Below are 20,117 nucleotides of genomic sequence, written 5' to 3'. Positions count from 1 at the left end.
AGCATTTTTTACACGTCTCTTGTAAAGGTCCTTTTCCTAGTAGCAAGCCTTCTTGTTCTAACCATGTGCTCTTTCCCAGACGTCTGTTTGTTGGAAAAATGGCTGCTTTGTGTGGAAATGATTAGCACGCTGCCTCATTTCTTCTGTGGCTGATTTTAAGTTGGCAGCTACTCTTTTCTCTGTGTACATACAGCCTGGCAGGAAAACGAAGTCTTCAATTTATTTAGGGGGCTGTCTTCCAAGTGTTGCTTATTGCTGAGAAGCTAAACGCAGTTGGTTTATGGGAGCACTGGAGCATCCATCTGCCCCCCAGAGCACCGGCCCGCATCTTCCCATGCTGTAGCCCAGGGATGCCGGGTTGCAGAAGAAAGGGATGGTATTTTGGGATCTACCTTGATTGAAAAGTTCTGAGGAATTTTCTTTTTCCATCTACAAGAACCTATAATCATGATTATCCTATCATGGCCAGAAAGAGAGCGTGATTTTTTACCAACTAGAGAGGGGGCCACATGAAAACATGCCTTGCAGCTATGGACACACTTGCATTGTCTCAGCCAAGAGTGCAATGGAATAAGTGATGGAAGGAGTAAGAGGACAAAGAAAGATGTGCTCCTCCCTGTGGGAACCACAGGTCTCTCTAGCCCACGGAGACCCTCCCTGGTTGCCCTTTGCTTGGAATTCATCTGTTCATTCCTAAAGTTTGTGTGGGCCACCTCTGCTGTGCCTGGCACCGTGCTAAGGGCTCAGGACACAGCGATGACCAGGGGAGAAGGGCTCCAGCTTCATGGCAGTGAGAGCCTACTAGGAAGGATGGACACGATGAATAAAAGTCACTCCATAGTTCCTGTCCCTGTGGATAAGTCTATCCAAAGAAGGCTTCTCTGAGGGGTGACATTTAAGCCCAGACCTAAAGGAAGAGCAGTGGCTGGTGGGTAATGCGAAGGGTGGAAGGAGGCACTCAGGACATAGGCCCACGGGCCGTATTGTTAACCCAGGTTGTTCATCCACAGTATCTGGCAGAGAAAGGCTGGGAAGCACCAGGGTCTGCCTCTATCTCCCCTGCCCCGGTCCCCTCTGAAGTCCAGTTCTTCTCTCATCAGGAGCTTTGGGGCAAATCACAGAAACACTCTGAGCCTCGGCTGTCTTATCTATAAAGTGGGTGATGCCTCCCAGGGCGTCGTGAACTAGAACTAACCCTCTGGTGACTGCAGCCCGGACCGTCGGGTGCTGGGAGCCCTCCTGGGGCCCGGGGCACTGAAGGCCTGGCATCCTCTCCACACAGTGCTCCAGGAACTGCAGCGGGGGCTTCCGGATCCGGGAGACTCAGTGCGTGGACAGGGAGCATCGCAGCCTGAGGCCGTTTCACTGCCAGTTCCTGGCCGGCATCCCTCCCCCGCGGAGCATGAGCTGCAACACGGAGCCCTGCGAGGAGTGGCAGGTGGAGCCCTGGAGCCAGGTACAGCCCCTTGGGCACCGTCCACATGGCCGGACCACGTGACTGTCTGTGTCCCCGCGCGAGTCTAGAGCTCAGGGAAGACCACACCTGTCTGGTGCCAATGACTGGCCGCCATTCAGTGACCCAATGCTGTGCGGGGAGGCTCACCGGGTCCACACCGTGAACTATGTTGTATGGTTCCCACGGTGACACACCAGTGCCTTTATTAGAACCTAGTGTCCCAGTGGATGCACAGGGGACTTGGGGTCCCTGCTGGGGACACGTACATGGACCATTGTGATGAAAGCCATTTAGATCAGAGCCTCACATGGCTCTCCTGGGCTTCTGCTTCGGGCTGGGGGTAATGGACAGACCCTTTACACAGTATATTTTAGAGTTCCTCCTTTCCATCAAATGCCCAGATCATTGCACAGAGAAAAAGAAGTGTGTGTGTCCGTGTCCTCTGTTTTGTGAGGGCCCAGACCCTGCTAGGTCTTTGTCCTACTTCAACACAGGGAAACAAGGTTACTATTCTTTGGTGAGGTATGATGATCTAATTGCCAATAGCAAATGCCTCAGTAGACAAAAACGCTGCTCCCAAATACATCCATGCCTGGTAGGAAAAAGAAAAAAGGAACCCAGCATGTTTTGAGGGTGTCTGTGAGCTAGGCATTTTGCCTACAATATTTGGTTTAATTCTCACAGCAGCCAGAATAGTAGGCCTTATGAATTCCACTTTATTGGTGAGGACATTGAGACTCAGAGGTTAAGAAGCTTCCATGAGGTCACACAACTAGAAAATAAATTGATGGACTATTAATTCAAGCCTAAGACAGACTCCAGGGCCTATACTCTTTCTACTGTAGACCTTAGCCCAGTGGCCACTGAGCAGAGAATGAACTGAGGAAAAAGAGTTAAATTAAGAATATTTGGGTGAACCTACCGGGTGCCAGGGAAGGGAAGGTAGAGAACCACAACTATAAGATATAGAGTTTGGGTCAAACTATGGAGGATGGATTCCCCTAGAGAGCTACTTGCTATCTACTGGGTCAAGCAGCCATGCTGATTTCTAACCCTCTGGGCCAACACCTGGAGTTTCCTGGGGCAGCAGCCACAATTGTCCCCTCTTTCTTGTCCTTCCACTGCCCAGCTCTGGAGAACATGAAGTACCTGCTATTCCCATGCTCGGGGTATAGGCCCTCGTGTATGCTGAGCCTGATGGTGGCTTCCAGAGTCCTGGAATTGACAGAGGAGCTTAGATTGCCTTGTCAGAGAAATGGCATTTGCAGGTTATCACAGATGAGCAGTTATATCTGCTCTCTGGTTATGAAAGAGATGTATCCTTTATACTTCCTCAGTAGCTTCTGGGAGCCCCAATCATGCACCTGTTCCCAGGGCCTCCTACCACCCTCCTTCTAAATGTCTCTGTTCTGAGCAAACCACCAAGTTGTAAGTCTTCCATCCTAGGCTCCGAGCAGTGAAGATGGAAAATGCAAAAGTCAGTTGAATACATCCTTGGAGCTGTTGAGGGACTAGACATATTAGGTGCTTTCCTGAGCCGTCATGATGCTGCTCTGTCCACACACACTGTCTAATGCCACACGGGAATGTCAGTGGAGTCAGCCAGCCCAGACTGCTTGCAGCTGTGGGAACGTCTCTGCTCCAGTGGGTGGCAGACTTCAGCATGCTTCAGAGTCACCTGGAGGGTTTGCTCCCACACGGATGTCTAGACCCCCACCCCCAGAGTTTCCAACTCAGAAGTCTGGGGTGGGGCGTGAAATTTTTCATTTCTAACAACTCAGAAGATGCTGCATTGCTGGTCTGGTGACCACACCTCAAGAACCACTGGTTTATATCTTCTTCATCCCTTTCACCTGGAGATTACACGGCCAGGTGGTCCTGAATCTCTATGCCCATGTGTAGGTACACACACGGATCACAAATGTGGGGTTCCTCTCTCTCCTCATGGAGTTAAAAATGGAGTGAATAAATGGGGAAAAGTCCATGTTGACTCTCAAAGTTAGAACATTGTGGAAGCAACAAATTGGTTCTTTTATTGAGCAGAAAGGGCTAATTGTATATAATTTGCATTTTCCATGGTACCACCATACACATAGTGCCTGACATGATATGGGCAAGATGTTGACACCCATCATTGTTTTGTGTGGTTTTTTTTTGTTATCATATGATAATTAAGATTCTTCAAAGTACTCAAAGTGCTTTTCAAAGATTCTTGGTGAATTATTTAATTCCCTCCCAAAATTTTTAGGCAGAGGAGACAATATGTCTTGTAAAATTATTTTAGTGAGCAAAAAGCTGACACCTTTTAGAGTTGTGTCCCTTGAGGAACCAACTTGTCATTTCAGATTTATTTTGTGAGCATTACAGCCAGTGCATGAGAACCCTGAGCAAACTTACTAACTTGCCTATTCAGAATAGACACACATGTAATTCACAGCTTTATGCAGTAGGAAAGAAGCTGAATCCCATTTTAACAGGAGATGAACAAACTTGTATTGCAAATGCGCGTGCTCACAGCTAATCATAATGAAAATGTCTACATTTCACATTCCCGTTTCTAGACCCTGGGGCCAGAAGGCAAAACACAGATAACAACATCCATTCTGGAATGACTCATTTCGTATTTTAACCAAAATTCCTTCTGTTGACATATTTGACATGGAGCTATTTGGCATCTGCTTTTTTCTCCTCCTCTTATCCTCAGAATTTCCTTTGTGTCCTTCCTTCTCTCTCATTTGGTTTCCCCACTGTTATTTGAAGGGACTGAGTGGTCGTAAGGAACTTGTAACAGAGGCTCAGATTCCAGTACAGATGCTAATATTCTAAGTAATACTGCACACGACAAAAGTGACCATAGAAAGTTCTTCCCTTCTCACTGCAGACGCCTCCGTGTGATTTTCTCTTTTTCTGTTTGTTTGTTTGTTTTAATTTTGTTTTATTGCTTAAAATATTACAAAGAATAGTACATATGTCTTCTTTTTTTTCCCCCTTGACCTTCCCTCGGCCTCCCCTACCCCCCAGTGTCTTGTGTCCATTGGTTATGCTTATACCTAACCTGTCCCTGTTGTATATTAGTGCTCCAGGTCCTGTGGAGGCGGAGTGCAGGAGAGAGGTGTGGCCTGTCCGAGAGGCCTCTGTGATTGGGCACAACGGCCGGTGTCCACTGCCCCCTGCAACCAGCACCCCTGTTGTCACTGGGCCACGGGGAACTGGGACCTGGTAAGTCAGTTGTGTTCTCTTCGTATCTTTACTCTAAAAAAAGCATTGGTTTCCTTTAGTTTCAAAAGAACATATATTCATTGTAAATGTTCAGTGTGTCCACTGACTTACAGTGTGTCTCTATATGTTTTAGAGCTAGTATCCTTCTGCTAATATACCTCTAAGTCTGCTAAGGTTGACCCAGAGCTGACATGGTGGTCAATGTTTGCTGTCCTGAGTTCAGAAGAGGAACAGATCAAAGACTTTCAAAAGATAAAGATCAAATACCAAACTTTCCAGAGGCACGAACCCTAAGGAAAGGCACTTCTGGCCTGAACGTCTCTGATGCTCTGGCTTTTCTTAGAGCAAATGGGACTCGCATGTGCCTGGAGCTTGAGGCTTAGCCTAACGAGCTCCAGGCCTCTTGTCCTCTGCCGATCAGTTTGCCAGGTGGCAGCCAGTTGGATGGAGAGACAAGGAAAAGAATTAAACTGGAAAGAAGGAAAGGATTTCTTATTCAAAGTTGTTTTATTGTATAAATAAAACTATCAGTGATACTGTAAATTAAATAAAATTCTTCCATAGACAGATTCAGTGGTCACTCTGACTTGTCTTATCCTGGATTCTCTAGAAAATAAAGCCTTGAGGCAAAATTAATCACTTTATTAGGAAATACAATGCCCGGGAAGCAGATGTGATAGGAAAAAGGAAGGAAACAGGGAACGGGGGAATTGGATACGAGCTGGTGCACTCCCAGCCTGACCTGGCCCGGGGTCTGGACCAGTTGATCGCCCATCCTCAAAAGGCCTTATAAAAGCCCTATGCACTGCTGCCTCTTAGGGCAGTTTGTCCAGAGGCAGGAAGAGAGAAGTCTACTGGCTCTTGTATCCCAGGAATGGGTCAAAGCTCTCCCCTCAATTGGCTAATACCCGCCATTGCCCTGGGTTAGTCAATGGGCAGGTCCCACCGGGTCTCGTATATCATTGACAACAAGAAAGCAAATGGCAAATGGCGATAGTTCATCTTTTCGTGGCTGAGAAGTGTTCCATTGCAGTATGTACCACATCTTTATCCAGTCCTCTGTTGAAGGACACTTAGGTTGATGCCATGTCTTGGCTGTTGTAAAGATAATTTTGCAATAAACATAGGGGTACATATATCTTTACAAGTAAGTATTTACAAGTTTTTCGGATAGGCACCCAGAATTTTAAAAGCATATATATGGTAAACTCAGACATTTTCTTACATGCCCAGGAATCATCTTGTCTAAGCTGCTTTTCCAGGCCAGCAAACCTCCCTTCTGCCTGCCGGTGGCCACCTCATGGCCTTACCATGGAGGCATGGCTTGAGACCACACGTGGTCCAGCTGGGTCCATTCCACATCCTTTCTCCATCCACTGTGGTTTTCCTCTCCCACCTCTCTTTCTATCCTGCTCTCAGCTTTCTTTGTAGCTCTGTGCCCTTTCCTCACATCTGATTTCCAGCCCCAGATCAAAGCTAGTTCAAAGAAACTGGGTTGCCAAGAAACCAGGGCCCAAATAGACTTTTTTTTCCCTATTTTACACATAATTCAACCTCTGTACACATTCTACTGAGAACCCAATAGTAAATTAAGCCCACTTCAGTCCACACAATCTGTCATATGGACTCCTCCTAAGTTCACATCTCCACATTATTAGTGCCTTTGACTAATGACTGTGGCTCCAAAACGGGTCCTGAGGCTTTCTACTGGACCACGGTGGGTTGGAGGCGCTCGGCTGAGTTCCCCTGGTGGGTCCGGGGGACAATTCTGATTTCCCATGTGCCCCGCTCTTTCAGTGCACGGCTTCCTGTGGGGGTGGCTTCCAGAAGAGGACTGTCCACTGTGTTTCCTCAGAGGACAATAGAACTGAAGGTCAAGACCAATGCCAGTGTGACCATGAACCCAGACCTCCCGAACTCCAAGAGTGCAACCAGCAGGCCTGCAGGAGGAGTGCTGGTGAGTGGAGGGCTTTGCTCAGGGGGAGAGCTTCTCACAGGTAAGTTGTCCTGCATGACTTGATTCCTGGGTCGCTGCAGTCCCCTTTACTGAGCCGGGAACTTACTGCTGAAAGGCCAGCGGCATCGCTGGGAGGAAGCAGTCTGACTTGGTGAGGTGTGACTCTGATTCCTTAAGGATTGTCTCATCCATTTACCTAAAGCCCATTCATACCGTCATGCCACATGGATGAGAATCACTTCTCCTTCTTCAAAGACTTTTCTGAGATGCTCCCACCATCTCAGAACCCCAGTCGTGTACTGCATGGCCTCTGTCATTCCAGCACCCTGCCTTAGGTTCCACAGGAACTGACTGAGATGCAGATCTGTGTGCAAGGGATGCATTAAGACAACACTCTTGGGAAGGACCATTCGGTGAGTGCGGGAAGCAAGACAGAAAGGAAGCCCGACCAGGCTGCCATCACCGGCCCACTCCTCACTTCAGCCTAGTCCCCTGGGGGAGCTCCAGGGTGGAAGCTCTGTCTCAGTTGTCTGTCACACACTCCAGCAGCTTTCTCTCTCCGCCTAGAAAGCCTTAAGTGCCTGCAAATTCACTTCCCCTGGGGTAGCCTGTGGCCAATGGCTGAAGAGTGTGGGGGTGTGACAGTGCAGCTCACTGGCTTCAGGAGCTGGACTGAGACAGAACTTGCATCCTGGAGCTCCCGGTGGGACCAGGCTGAAGCGAGGACTGTGCCGGAGATGGCAGCTGGCGGTGCTTCCTCCCTTCCTGTCTTCCTCCCTTCCTTCCTTTCTGACTCCCTTAGTGATCTTCCCTGGGAGCGCTTTCTTAATGAATCCCTTGACACAAACTTGCACTCAGAGTCTATTCCTGCACTACCTAAGACCACTGGGCTAGATTAACATATCCAAAATCCATAAAGAACTCATACACTCAGCAACCACAGAAACAAACCATCTGATTTTAAAAGGGACAGAGGACCCAAATAGACACTTACCCAAGGAAGACACATTGATGGCCAACAGATATATAAAAAAGATGCTAAACATCACTGGCTATAAGGGAAATGAACATCATAAACGACAATGAGATACTACTTCATATTTGTTAGAATGGCTATTATCCAAAAGACAAGAAGTAAGTGTTGGAAAGGATGTGGAGAAAATGGAACTCTCATACGCAACTGGTGGGAGTGTAAATTGGCACAGCCACTATGGAAAAGTGTATGGAGGTTTCTCAAAATAATTAAGAACAGGGCTACCATATGACCCAGCAATTCCTCTTCTGGTTATCTACCAGAAAAACAAATTGTAAAGATACAGGTACCCCTATGTTCGTTGCAGCATTATTTACAATAGCCAAGCCATGGAGCAAACAACCTAAGTAGCTTTTGACAGATGAATGGATTTAAAAAATGATAACTGATAATACTAGGTGCATGTATACAATGGAATGGAACTCAGCCAAAAAATGATGAAATATTTCCATTTTCCACAACATGGGTGGATATTGAGAAGACTATGCTAAGTGAAATAAGTCAAGTGGAAAATGACAAGACCTGAGTGATTTCACTCATATGTAGGGTATTTTAAAAAGCAACAAACCAACAAATGAAAAAGGAAAAAGCTCATAGATACAGACAACAGAATGATATTTATCAGAAGTGAAGGGCCCTAACCGGTTTGGCTCAGTGGATAGAGCGTCGGCCTGCGGACTGAAGGGTCCCGGGTTCGATTCCGGTCAAGGGCATGTACCTTGGTTGCAGGCACATCTCCAGTAGGGAGTGTGCAGGAGGCAGCTGATCGATGTTTCTCTCTCATCGATGTTTCTAACTCTCTATCCCTCTCCCTTCCTCTCTGTAGAAAATCAATAAAATATATTTTAAAAAAAAAAGAAGTGAAGGGCAGTCGGGGAGGATATATATGGTGATAAAAGGAGACGACTTTGGGTGTTGGGCACACAACAGAGTACACAGATGTCATATTATAAAGGTACACACCTGAAACTTATAGGATGTTATTATTAACCAATTTCACCCCAATAAACTTAATTTAAAAATCAGATGTTGAGGCAATGGAATCCTTCTATGTTGCTTTGACTTTATCTAATTGAAGAAGCAACACAGTCTTGGTTGAACATGCCTAGTATTATCAGTTATTTTAAAATTATATGTAGATTCTCTTTAACTGCCTTACTGCTGAATAATATAATCTTCAATAGTCAAAACTGGGTTAAATGCATCCCTGGTAGTTTTATCTTGAATTCAAACACTGAAGAGATGGTAACTAACAGTTGGCTGGCAATGGGTGGGAATAATGAATTCCATTCGCCAACAATTACCAGGGCATGGAGTTAATTATTAGCTTCTCTTGAAAGCAGAGCCACGCTTACTCATGGGGAAACATATGAAAGAGCAGCTGTAAGAAATTTCTCAATTGAAAAGCCACCCACCCACCCTGTCTGCTGTGCCCTCTGATATGCATTGAAACTAAGTCATTCAATGCCTAGATCCTTGTCAGCCATCACAGTAAATATACCCCCTGTGTCCATCTTGTAAGATCGGGCATGAGTTCATGTAAAGTTTGTTCTCCTCCAGGCCTTTGCACTTTTTTTGGGTGCCATCTAACTTGTTAATGAATTCAAATCTAAATCAAAATGACCATTTCTGTAGTAGGGACTCTAAAAACCCTTTTCATGTATCTGGGCTAAGAAATAAAACATCAGAAATTTCATTCAGAAGTATTTACTGAGTATTGCCTATATTCTATGCATTACATTTATAATTATTAAAAACCAAAGAAAAAAATCTTATGCATCCTATTCCTGGGTATTTTTTGTTTTAATTTTGGGAGTGAGGGGTAGAGAGAGCAAGAAAAATAATGAGGAAAGTAACAGGGACAGTACTTAGACCCAATGTTAATACAAATGAACATCTGAGCCAGCAAACTTCCTATTGGAGAATATTCTTGATGAATAGGATTTCGTGTAGTAATTCATTCATCAAATAGTGTTGATAATGGCCTATGTCTGAGGCAAGTGTTAAAAACCAAGGGTACAGAATAAGTAGGACAATCCCTTGCTTCAAGAACCCAACGTCTTACAGAAACTGTATTTGTCAACAACGTTGAAATTGATTTTCAACTTTCTTTTGTGGGCAAACTATTATCCTTTCAATCTGTACACAGCTGACAGCAAGGAAACGTGCTTATACTAGTAACTGTCCCTTTAAATTTCCAAGTATGCTTTCTGTTGAACAGGCAGAGGCAAATGGGGATCTCCTCTCCAAGTTACCCCTAGTTATAAGCATTGTGTATGATTCGGCTGGGATCCAGTTGGCTGATGAATACAACGAGCCTCATTGTTTTACAATAATAATGAGAACAGATGCAATTCAGCCATGTCATGATGTTGGGCTCATAGCCATTGCCTAAATGAGCTGCTAAACATAGGCTGGCCCATAGGGGCCAATATAGGCCACCACGGTCCTCCACTCTTCCTTCCAGCCCCCTGCTCTCAAACAGGGGGCTCCCAGGACTCAGCATGTGTCCAGGGCTCTTGAGGACCATTTGTGAAACCCTGGATGGAACTGCAGAGAATTACGTTAAGTGAAATAAGTTGGATAGAGCAAGACAAACACCATATGATTTTATGTATATGTGGAATCTAAAAAAACAACACAGATGATCCAACAAAATGAAACAGAAACAAACTCATAGATACAAAGAACACGCTGATGGTTGCCAGAGGGGAGGGGTTTGAGCAGGAAAAGGGGAAGGGGATTAAGAAATAGAAACTGCCCGTTATAAAATAAGTCACAGGGATGCAGTGGTCAGTATTACCATAATAACTACATACGATGACAGGTGGGTACTAGACTTATTGAGGGGAGCACTTTGTAAGGCATATAAATGTTGACTCACTGTGTTGTACACCTAAAATTAATAGAACATTGTATGTCGGCTATAATTAAAAATAATTTTTTAAGTCAAAAAGGAAATAAAAGGCCAGGCCAGTGTGGTTCAGTGGTTGAGTGTCGACCCATGAACCAAGAGGTCATCAGTTTGGTTCCCAGTCGGGACACATGCCCAGGTTTCAGGCTTGATCCCTAATAGGGGGGAGTGCAGAAAGCAGCCAATCAATGATGTTTCTCTCTCATCGATGTTTCTATCTCTCTATCTCTCTCCCTTCCTCTCTCTCTAAAAATCAATAAAAACATTTAAAGTAAAATAAATATTCCCAAATAAGGTCATATTCACAGTTACCAATGATAAGGATTTCATCTTTGGAAGACACAAGTCAACCCACAACAGGGTTAAAATTTGGGGGTCTCTAGGAGGCCCTTTTTGTAATGGAAGACACCCTTGAGAGAGATCACACTTTAGCCCTTAGAGAAAAGGCTTACCCATATGAACAGAACAGTCCAAGTTAGAGCGTAGCGCCACATTTGAGCAAACGATACGGTAATGACACCACTTCAGAGACTGGGATAGCAGAGGTCTGTGTGATCCACGATGGCCACAAGAAGCTCTGTGGAGAGAGGGGTGTAAGCGGAGATTTCACCCCCCTCTGTCTTCCTCTCTGGACGTAGCCCCAGGGCACTCACATACTCATGGCAAAAGGAATGTGGAGCAAAGAGCTACCAGCAATGCACCTGCTCCGTCCACCCAGGCTCCACGCCGAGCCCAGTTCCCAAACCAGAAGCCTGGGAAGGAACCCTTCCCTTGTCCTGCACAGCAGCCCATGTGACACATGGCCCAGGCCCCATGGAGAACGTGGGCTGCTGGGGGTGCGGGGGGAGGGCATGGGAGACAGGAAGCTCACATTTCCTTCCACAATAGGGATACTTGGCCGAAACATGTGCTTGTCCTCAGATGCCAGCGCATGCACTGAAGTTCCTGGGGGGTTTTAGGAGAGACGGGTTGCCATGACGGGTGTAAGAAGAGGCCTGAAGAAGAAAAGAGTGAGCAAGGAAGAGGTGTGGGCTTCCAGGAGCATTACAGGTTACCTATTGTCAAGGGCACTTAAAATCTGCTCGCAAAATGGAATTTGAGAGATAACAGAAGCTGTTGATTTCTCCACAAAAAATAAACAAACAAAAAGCAAGGCATCGTGGGGGGAATGATGTGTCCTGAAGAGAGAAAAAGAATTATTTTGCCTTTATGACCTCAAGGTGGGAAAGCAGAAAGAGGCAAAAATATTGTTACAGGTTTAGAGTAACGAGGGTATTTTCTGAATTTCTGCTTCTATCTACAGTTCTATTCACAAAGGACAGAAGCCTGTGTGTGAAGAAGCTTTTCTCCAGGACTGTTCAAGTTTTTTCTGTGAAGGAGAAAGACAGACACCCAGAGCTCACAGAGGCACTCAAGCCAATTTTGAAACAATTTCACTTTCTAGAAGCAAAATCTGTGACTTGGACCTTAATTAATTCCTTTCAGACCTGGAGTCTGTGGGCCAGGCAGTCTGAGTCTCAGCTATAGAGTGTGTGGTGGTAGCTCCTGAGAAATCTAGTCAAATTCGCTGCTTTGTGTTTGAGGGAAGCAACACACACACACACACACACACACACACACACACACACGCCATATTAAGGAGCTTCTTGCCCAGAGCTAGTTAGAAGGGAACAGGGGTTAGAACCCAGGTGACGAATTATACACTTGTCATGGGCATTATCTGTGTATCTGATGCCTTCATCTCCATGTGCAGTTCTGGAGGCAGGGACCACAGTGCTCACTGCTGAGCGATGCTCAGAGAGCATTGGTTAGTTGGTTGCCCGGGTGGTTGCCGGGTGCTCTGAGTGGCATGACTACTAAAAGCAAGAGCCGTAGGGTCAGTGCAGCCTGTGTCCAGATCCGGCTGTGCCGCTTGTCAGCCGGATGACATTGTGCCGGTTCTTCACCCCTGGAGGTCTTACATCTCGCATTTGCAAAGCAGAAAGAATCACTGTACTGACCTGGCAGCACTGCTGTGAAGAGGGAATGAAGCGGCGCCCATAACACACTGCATTCAGCTGTTGCATAGCAATGCTGTGTAGCAAAACAGCTCTGCACTCAGGGCCTTAAAACTACACTCATGTACTTTTTGTTCAGCCTCCACAGGTCAGCCAAAGTGCAGCTGATCGAGCCAGGCCTTCCTTGGCCTTGGCCGCAAGCTGTAGGTAGGGTTGAGGCCGGCTTCGTAAGTCTCTCATCCACCTTGGCTCAGTGCCTGCAGGAGCCACGTCCTCATGGTGAAGGCCAACGCCCATCAGGGCAGGGCCACCCCTCCCCACATCCCAAGGCCCCACCGGGATCATGTCTCCTGGCGTCCCATTGCCCAAAGCAAGTCCGAGAGCTGACCCCACAGTGAAGAAGCAGAGGTGTATTTACTTATCACCCACCTGGCACCCCGGCAAGGGTGGGAGTGTTTAACACTCTACAGGGGTGAAGGCTTACAACTGATGATTCCATTTAACACAGATACTTCACACAACGCCTGACACATAGCCAGTGGATGTCCACTATTATGATGAACTAGAGGCCCGGTGCACGCACGAAAATTCGTGCAAGAGTAGGCCTTCCTTCCCCTGGCTGCCGGCACCGGCTTCCCTCCGGCACCCGGGACCCTGGCTGCTTCCTTCCAGCCACCCGCAGGCACCTGGGACCCGGGCTCGCTCCCCTCTGGCCCCGGCTTCATCGGGAAGGATGTCCAGAATGACGTTCAGTCTAATTGGCATATTACCCTTTTATTATTTTAGGTTGTTAAGGAACCTTTCTGGGTTCACGTATGAATGAACAGCAGTTGTGCTCATTCACTGACAAGGATAACTGTCAGTACTTCCTGAATGTTTTTCTCCCTCCGCAGATGTGCTGTGCACCAAGGACAACTTGTCAGCGGGTTTCTGCCAGACACTGAGAGCCATGAAGAAGTGTTCTGTGCCCACCGTGCGGGCTCAGTGCTGCCTCTCCTGCGCCCCGGCACACGGGGTCCCCGCCCGAAGGCCAAGGAAGCCACAGTTGCTCCAGAACCCCAAAGCGCTCTAAGTCCAGGAGGGAGCCGCCACCATCGCCCGCCGCAGCCTGCTGACCGTGCCCTCTGCTAACCTTAGGAACCACTCCAGGAGGTGTTCCTCTGTGCACTTCAGGTCCAACTTTGCGCCATAACAAAACAAAATCTGCTGTGTCCCACTCACCACACAATGCCCCTTCGCAGGAGGGCTGGGCCCTGAACACTGGCCGCTCCCTGATCAGCAGGGGGACACCCGGGAGAATTAGGCCGCTCCTGGCTCAGCTCCTGGGACAGGTGCCAGGTTAAGCAAGTCTGTGAAACGATGCCTCTTTTTCATCCCTCAAAGAGAAAAACAAAGAGGCCAGGTTTTTCCCAGACTACCTCAAAGGACCAGGAAACAGAGCCACACTGATCCAGGGAACAAAGAATCTTGTTAGTGGATCTTGGTAGAATCATCTTGCCCCCACCACCCCTCTCTGCTGGGGCAGCTGTTGTTTAAAACATCACGGGAGAGCTTTTAAGAACATTCCCTTAGTTCATCTAGGCAGAGCGCCCCTTTCTTCACCCAGTTTTCAGGTAGAGAGGAGGAGAGAGTGCCCCTCCACCCTCGGTCTGTCCCTAACCCCTGGAGACCCCCTCTCTGAGCTGGTCAGACCCCCACGCCCGCCTAGAGACACTAGAACAAGAGGGAGCAGGTGGGGACTGGAGGGTTTAGTGATGCTACAGCATTTAGGTTACACAGAAGGCCAGGCTGGAGCAGTTGATGTGTGTTTCTGACCTGAACAGAAATTAATTTCGTGCTGGTACAGTTGACCCTTGCACAACATGGCTTTGGACTGTGTGGGTCCACTTAGATACAGAGTTTTTTTCAATTAAGATCTGAGCTGTTTCCATCTGCAGTGGGCGTCTGTGGGTGGGGAGGGCAGACTGGATGCATTGAGCTCTGCCGTTTTATGTAGGGGACTTGAGCATCCATGAGTTTTGGTATCTGTGTGGCGAGGAGTGGGGGTTGGGCCCTGAAATACTCCTTGGATACAAGGGGAAATTACATTCAGGGGAGGCAAAAGTTACATGAGGATTTTCGACTGCCCGGGGTTTGGCACCCCGACGCCAGCATTGTTCAAGGGTCAGCCATAGAGGAAAGGGAACTTGGGCCTTTATTCTTCCCACTTGCCTTGGGAATTTCCTTTCCTCACTATGAGCAAATGTGTCTTCCTGTCTAATTCCCCCTCCGGCACATCCCCTGCCTGAGACATCAGCTCAGGTCGAACATCTTTTCTTCTTTTCTTCGCTGGGTTCACACACAACTGCTCCAACCTAGTCCATGGCCTCCCCCCTCCCCCATTCCAGGTGGGAAAATGGAGCTCCAGGTTAAAATATCTCAAAGAATCAGATAAGTTGTATTAAATATAAGAACTTAGTACAAATTTCTAGTCTAGAGGGAAAAAAAAAAGCCCTTCTCAAAAGTGAGGTAAGGATGACCTACTTCCCAGTGCTTACTTCGGAGGGTCTTTTTCTTTGGGGGACACAGGCATGTCAAGGGGAGTCCAAAAACCGAAATGAGAGAAGTCTTATCCTGGATGTTCCCACCACCCAACAGGAGCCGAAGTAGGCCGTGGTCTCAAATTCAAGGCGAATTCCTGGCTTCTAAGGGGAGGCATTTTCATGAACTGAACCCAGAGGGAGAGGGCGGGTGAGTGGGTGCGTGTGGGGCCTCGAGGGGAAAAAGCCCTCAGCTCCTGACAGAGGGAAGGCAGGAGGGTGGCCTTCATGCGATGGGCAGCATTTTTCAGTCACAGGTACAGTTCATCTTCATCATGGAACACAGCGTCCCAGATCTTGAATTATCTATCCGTTCAGCAGATGGTGCTACTGCAAAATGGTGCTAATATCTAGATGGTGGCAGAACTCACAGAAACATGTAAATAGATATAGACACGGGCAAGTCCACATCTTCTGTTCGATGTGTAGTGGTGTTGCTGGCCAATGCCAGTTCTATTACTTGGATACCAGAAACTTAAACATTTTTATACTGTGTGCTTTTTTTTTTCAAGCCATCAATGTATGTTATTCTGATAAATTTCTGTGGAACACAAAACACTGGGGTTGGGATGAAATTCAAGATAGACCAGAAACAGGAGGCAAGTAGACATGTTTACCTAAAGCCAGGAAACTGATGTCTAAATAATAATTACAGTCTTGTACTCTCTGTCTTCAAATATAAGCATTGCTGGCCGGTGACAATCTCTGGTGAAATAACAGTTTTCGAGAGAAGGTGCTTAAATTGTTAGTGACGTGAGTAGAGGAGAAGGTGCTTTTTCTCTGATGAGACAATTCTCGAAGACTGTCCCTGAGTCGTGTAGGCTCTCCGGGGGGTTAATTGAGTAAACCAGATTGACTTAAGCTGGTACTGTACTATCCTAAGGTCATGCATGTCATCAGAGACCTGATATGACCAGTCTTACAAAACTCAGGAACAAACTTGGCTTCCTACTGACCTCACCAAACTTGACGGGGCTGGTCTTCCCAATACACAGAATGTTATTTGTGACCCAGGTGGCGACGCTGGCAGGACTGTAGGGAGGGCCTGGCCAGGTGCTCCACTGGAGGCCATTCTCCAGTTTCTCAAATAATGGCTTCTAGTCACGCATCATAGACATTCACCTCCCATATGGGGGCTGTGTTGTGAGCCAGTTGTGTGGCATCTGTCCATCTGGACCCCACATGCTACTGGAGTCATCAAACATGGTTGTTGCCTTGACAATCCCTCCGCTTTGGGTCATCAGGGTTTTGACAGGTCCCTGTGCTTGCAACAAGAGAGGGGCCTCGGGTTACCAGGGAGACTCTGAAGGCAAGAACACAGATGGTATCTGCGCCGTTCCTTCGATGCTCACAGGGGCCGACACAAAGCAGCATTGCTGGTTTATTCCATCCATGTCCTCCTTCCGTCCCAACTTGGACAAGTGAGTGAGAAGTCTAGCAGGAGACCCTGGACGCACGCCTTCTGTGACCAGAGCGGGCCGCCACCAGGCCTGGTGCTCAAATCCATTAAGATCCTCAGACCCAGTCTGGTTTACATTGCCTTTCTCCGCGGCAGAGTTAGCTCTTCTCGGAAAAGTTATGGGTTAATTTAATTCTTGAACACAACACATACTTCAGCACCGTGAGAAAGTAACACTGCAAGAGACTCAATAGGGAAACTTGGTGAGACAAACAATTGCTTGTTGGTAGGAAAGACTTCATGATGGGTTTTCTTAAATAAGAGCGAGCGCACCTCCACCTTCTCTCCTGACACCCAATTGGCAGTCATCCCAGGGTGATGCTTTCAGACGTTGAGTGAATGTTTTTGATAACCTTCATCAAGTTTCTGAAACACAGTTTGAGGGATTTATATTCTTTCAGGTCATAATTTCCCCATCAATTGGCTCCAGACCTGTAAACTCTGAAAGCTGCACGTCACTACCCCAGAGATGGCCGGTCTCAGCTCTTCTCCCTACTGACCGAAGGGGGAGTCCTGGGCAGTGTGTCTGATACCCGGTGCACAGTGGTTCACTCTTGAGAGAGTCCACATGACGTGAACTGCCTGGTGCTACAACTTAGCAACATAGTTGATGCTACTCCTGGTTTTTGTACTGCTAATTCAGATATTGATATTATTCGTATTTCTATTATTATTTTAAGTTATATAATTTTTTAAAAACATGGTTGGGAAGCACAAGCCTACCGATCCTTGCCCTCCAGAATGGTTGTGTGATGTACATGGCCCAAGCCATCGCCTGCCTGCATCCCTGTGCTGCTTTGCCAGGCCCAGCCTCAAGGGGCGCCTGCTGGGCGCCTCAGTATTTAAAACCAGACTGTACTCATAGCCTGCCGTGGTATGGCATCAATAAATGGCCAAACTCATTGGTGTTGCCATGTGATTCATTGACCCCTGCTGTGAGACGCCCTCCATCGCCACCACCACCACAGGTAACTGGAGTCTAGCAACCCTGAGGAGGATGCTGTCCATGTCTTCCACGCTCCCTGCAGATTCCTCCTACTTCACCCCTCGATCAGTATGTTGCCAGATGAGTCACAGCCCAGGCGAGGTAGAACTTGGGTCTCTTCTCATGAATGTTTATGCAATAATTGGCAATCTACCCTATGGTAATCGGAAGGGATGCCTAAAATTCTCTGCAGTACCAGGTCCAATGTATTCGGCATTACCTGCTCCTTGTTTTATCCAGAGTATCGGTCTGAGTCAGTGGTCGGCAAACTCATTAGTCAACAGAGCCAAATATCAACAGTACAACGATTGAAATTTCTTTTGAGAGCCAAATTTTTTAAACTTAAACTATATAGGTAGGTACATTGTTATTAACTTAATTAGGGTACTCCTAAGGCTTAGGAAGAGCCACACTGAAAGGGCCAAAGAGCCGCATGTGGCTCGAGAGCCTCGGTTTGCCAACCACGGGTCTAAGTCGAGTGTCCAGGAAGAGGTAAAAAACCACAGGAAGAGCATGATGCAGCCTCTGAATCATCAATTTGATTCAAATTGGGGGAACGGAAGCATTTTTTATATAAAATACCTATTGGGGAGTATGGAGTACAACTTTTTTGAGAAAAATGTTTTTTTGTATTTTTTAAACTATTTACGTATCTTTATTTTTAAAATATATCTTTATTGGTGAAAGCATCGCAGATGCAATATGGAGTATACATTTTTTAAATAAGATAGGAAGCTCCAAGGGCATTTCTTCAACCATAGGGACCACATCCGTCCCACCCCTGGGCCTCGCCCTGTGTTAGCGGTTCTGATGCTGAACGCTGGGTCCGTGCTCTCTGAGGCCCCTGACCTGGTAACTTCTCAACCCGGACATCCCCCGGGCCCTCCCCCGCTGTGGGGTTGCTCACTGCAGTCCCCCTGGAGACTGTTTACTTGCTGACCCCGTTTTTCCTGGCACAGTGAGCAGAGCACTGCTGGCTGCTGCCTTGCTTTTTCCACTCCGCCCTGACCTCCCACCTGACATGATCCCGGCTCTAATCTCCGAGCAGGATGCCAAGCCAAATAGTGGCGCTCTGCCCGCGTGGACGCTAGAGCCAACCGCTGAGTGTCGGTCACCCCGGGACTCTGAGGCTGGAACGAGCAACCCGTCCCAGGCTGCAGCTGCCTGGTCTGTACTCTGGCCAGAGGCAGGGGCCAGGGCTGCTCCCCCAGAGGAGGTTCACTGCCACGTTCCAGTTACTACGGCTACGCCCTGAACGCCCCCCAGACTTCTCTGTGCTCATCGACTCTGTGGGTCAAGGGTTCAGGCAGGACCCAGAGGGCTGGCTTTTCTCTGCCCCCTGACACCGAGAACTGTGAAAACTTGGCGTGAGTGACTCTGTCCAAACCCCTACACTGAGCGATGGATCGTGGCTCTAGCAGCCAGCACTCTGCCCCTGGGGGGACGCAGCCCACCTGGACTTCCTGCTGGAAAGACCAAGTGTGCCAAGAGAGTTTGACATTGTTCCCAGGGTTCCCTGGCCTCCCTTTTCTTAGCGCATTTATTAAAAATTCACAATTGTCCATCCTTTTTCTGGCCCTTTTGAGACGCGGGTGTTTCCTATGACCAGGGCTGTCACTCTCAGCGGCCTGCAAGCCATGCCTTGGATGCGATCCTCAGGGAGGGTGGGCACCTGTCGCCTGCCTCTGATGTCCATGAGTGCCCGTCCGCAGACACCAGGACCTGCTCACATGGACGGTCACCAACCTTCCTTCCCGATTTTATTAGTCATTTTTCACTCTCTGCCTCTGCTCCAGCCCCCTCTCCCTCCACCTCCCTCCTCTCTCTCATTCTCCCTTTAACGTGTCCAGTTGGCATTGAACTCACAACACCAGAGTCTTTCCTCTCAATGGGACAAGTGCCAGGTCTCTGGGGCTATGATTAAAGACCACCACATGGCCCAGCCACCTGGCTCAGTGGTTGAGCATCAACCTATGAACCAGGAAGTCACAGTTCGATTCCTGGTCAGAGCACGTGTCCAGGTTGTGGACTTGATCTCCAGTGTGGGGCATGCAGGAGGCAGCCAATCTATGATTCTCTCTCATCATTGATGTTTCTATCTCTCTCCTTCTCCCTTCCTCTCTGAAATCAATAAATAAAAATAAAAAGCCGCCACATGCACTAAGTTCTAAGTGCCAATAAAACTTCATTACTCACAATTCCTTATTTGCAAATGTGCCTATTTGTTAAAGTGTTTATATCTCCAAAGTCAGCACCAGTGGCGCTCCCGCAGTCCATGCAGAGCGGTGCGTCATCCTGCAGGCAGGTGCCCCGGGGGTCAAAGGGCAATGGCCTGCTTTTCAGCGCTCTCACTCTAAACCAGTGGTTCTCAACCTTCCTAATGCCGAGACCCTTTAGTACAGTTCCTCATGTGGTGACCCCCAATTTCATTGTTACAAATTGAACCTAATTAAAGCATAGTGATTAATCACAAAAACAATATGTAATTATATATGTGTTTTCCTATGGTCTTAGGCGA

General features: G+C 47.5%; 1 protein-coding gene across 1 annotated transcript in view; it reads left to right on the top strand.

Annotated features, from left to right (window-relative positions):
• LOC102432073 (A disintegrin and metalloproteinase with thrombospondin motifs 12-like) overlaps positions 1-17,516 on the top strand; it is a 125,279-nt gene extending 107,763 nt beyond the window's left edge. Inside the window, exons 20-23 of the mRNA XM_006106790.3 lie at positions 1,283-1,456; positions 4,532-4,675; positions 6,473-6,632; positions 13,470-17,516. Coding sequence (XP_006106852.2) covers positions 1,283-1,456; positions 4,532-4,675; positions 6,473-6,632; positions 13,470-13,648 — 657 coding nt within the window. The 3' untranslated portion in view covers positions 13,649-17,516. The remainder of the gene's footprint in view (positions 1-1,282; positions 1,457-4,531; positions 4,676-6,472; positions 6,633-13,469) is intronic.
• Positions 17,517-20,117: the final 2,601 nt, after the last annotated feature.

The sequence above is a fragment of the Myotis lucifugus genome, unplaced genomic scaffold (assembly GCF_000147115.1).
Source record: "Myotis lucifugus unplaced genomic scaffold, Myoluc2.0 scaffold_911, whole genome shotgun sequence".
Lineage (NCBI taxonomy): Eukaryota > Metazoa > Chordata > Mammalia > Chiroptera > Vespertilionidae > Myotis > Myotis lucifugus.
The sequence above is the reverse complement of the archived record's forward strand: the minus strand, read 5'-3'. Positions and strand labels throughout refer to the sequence as shown.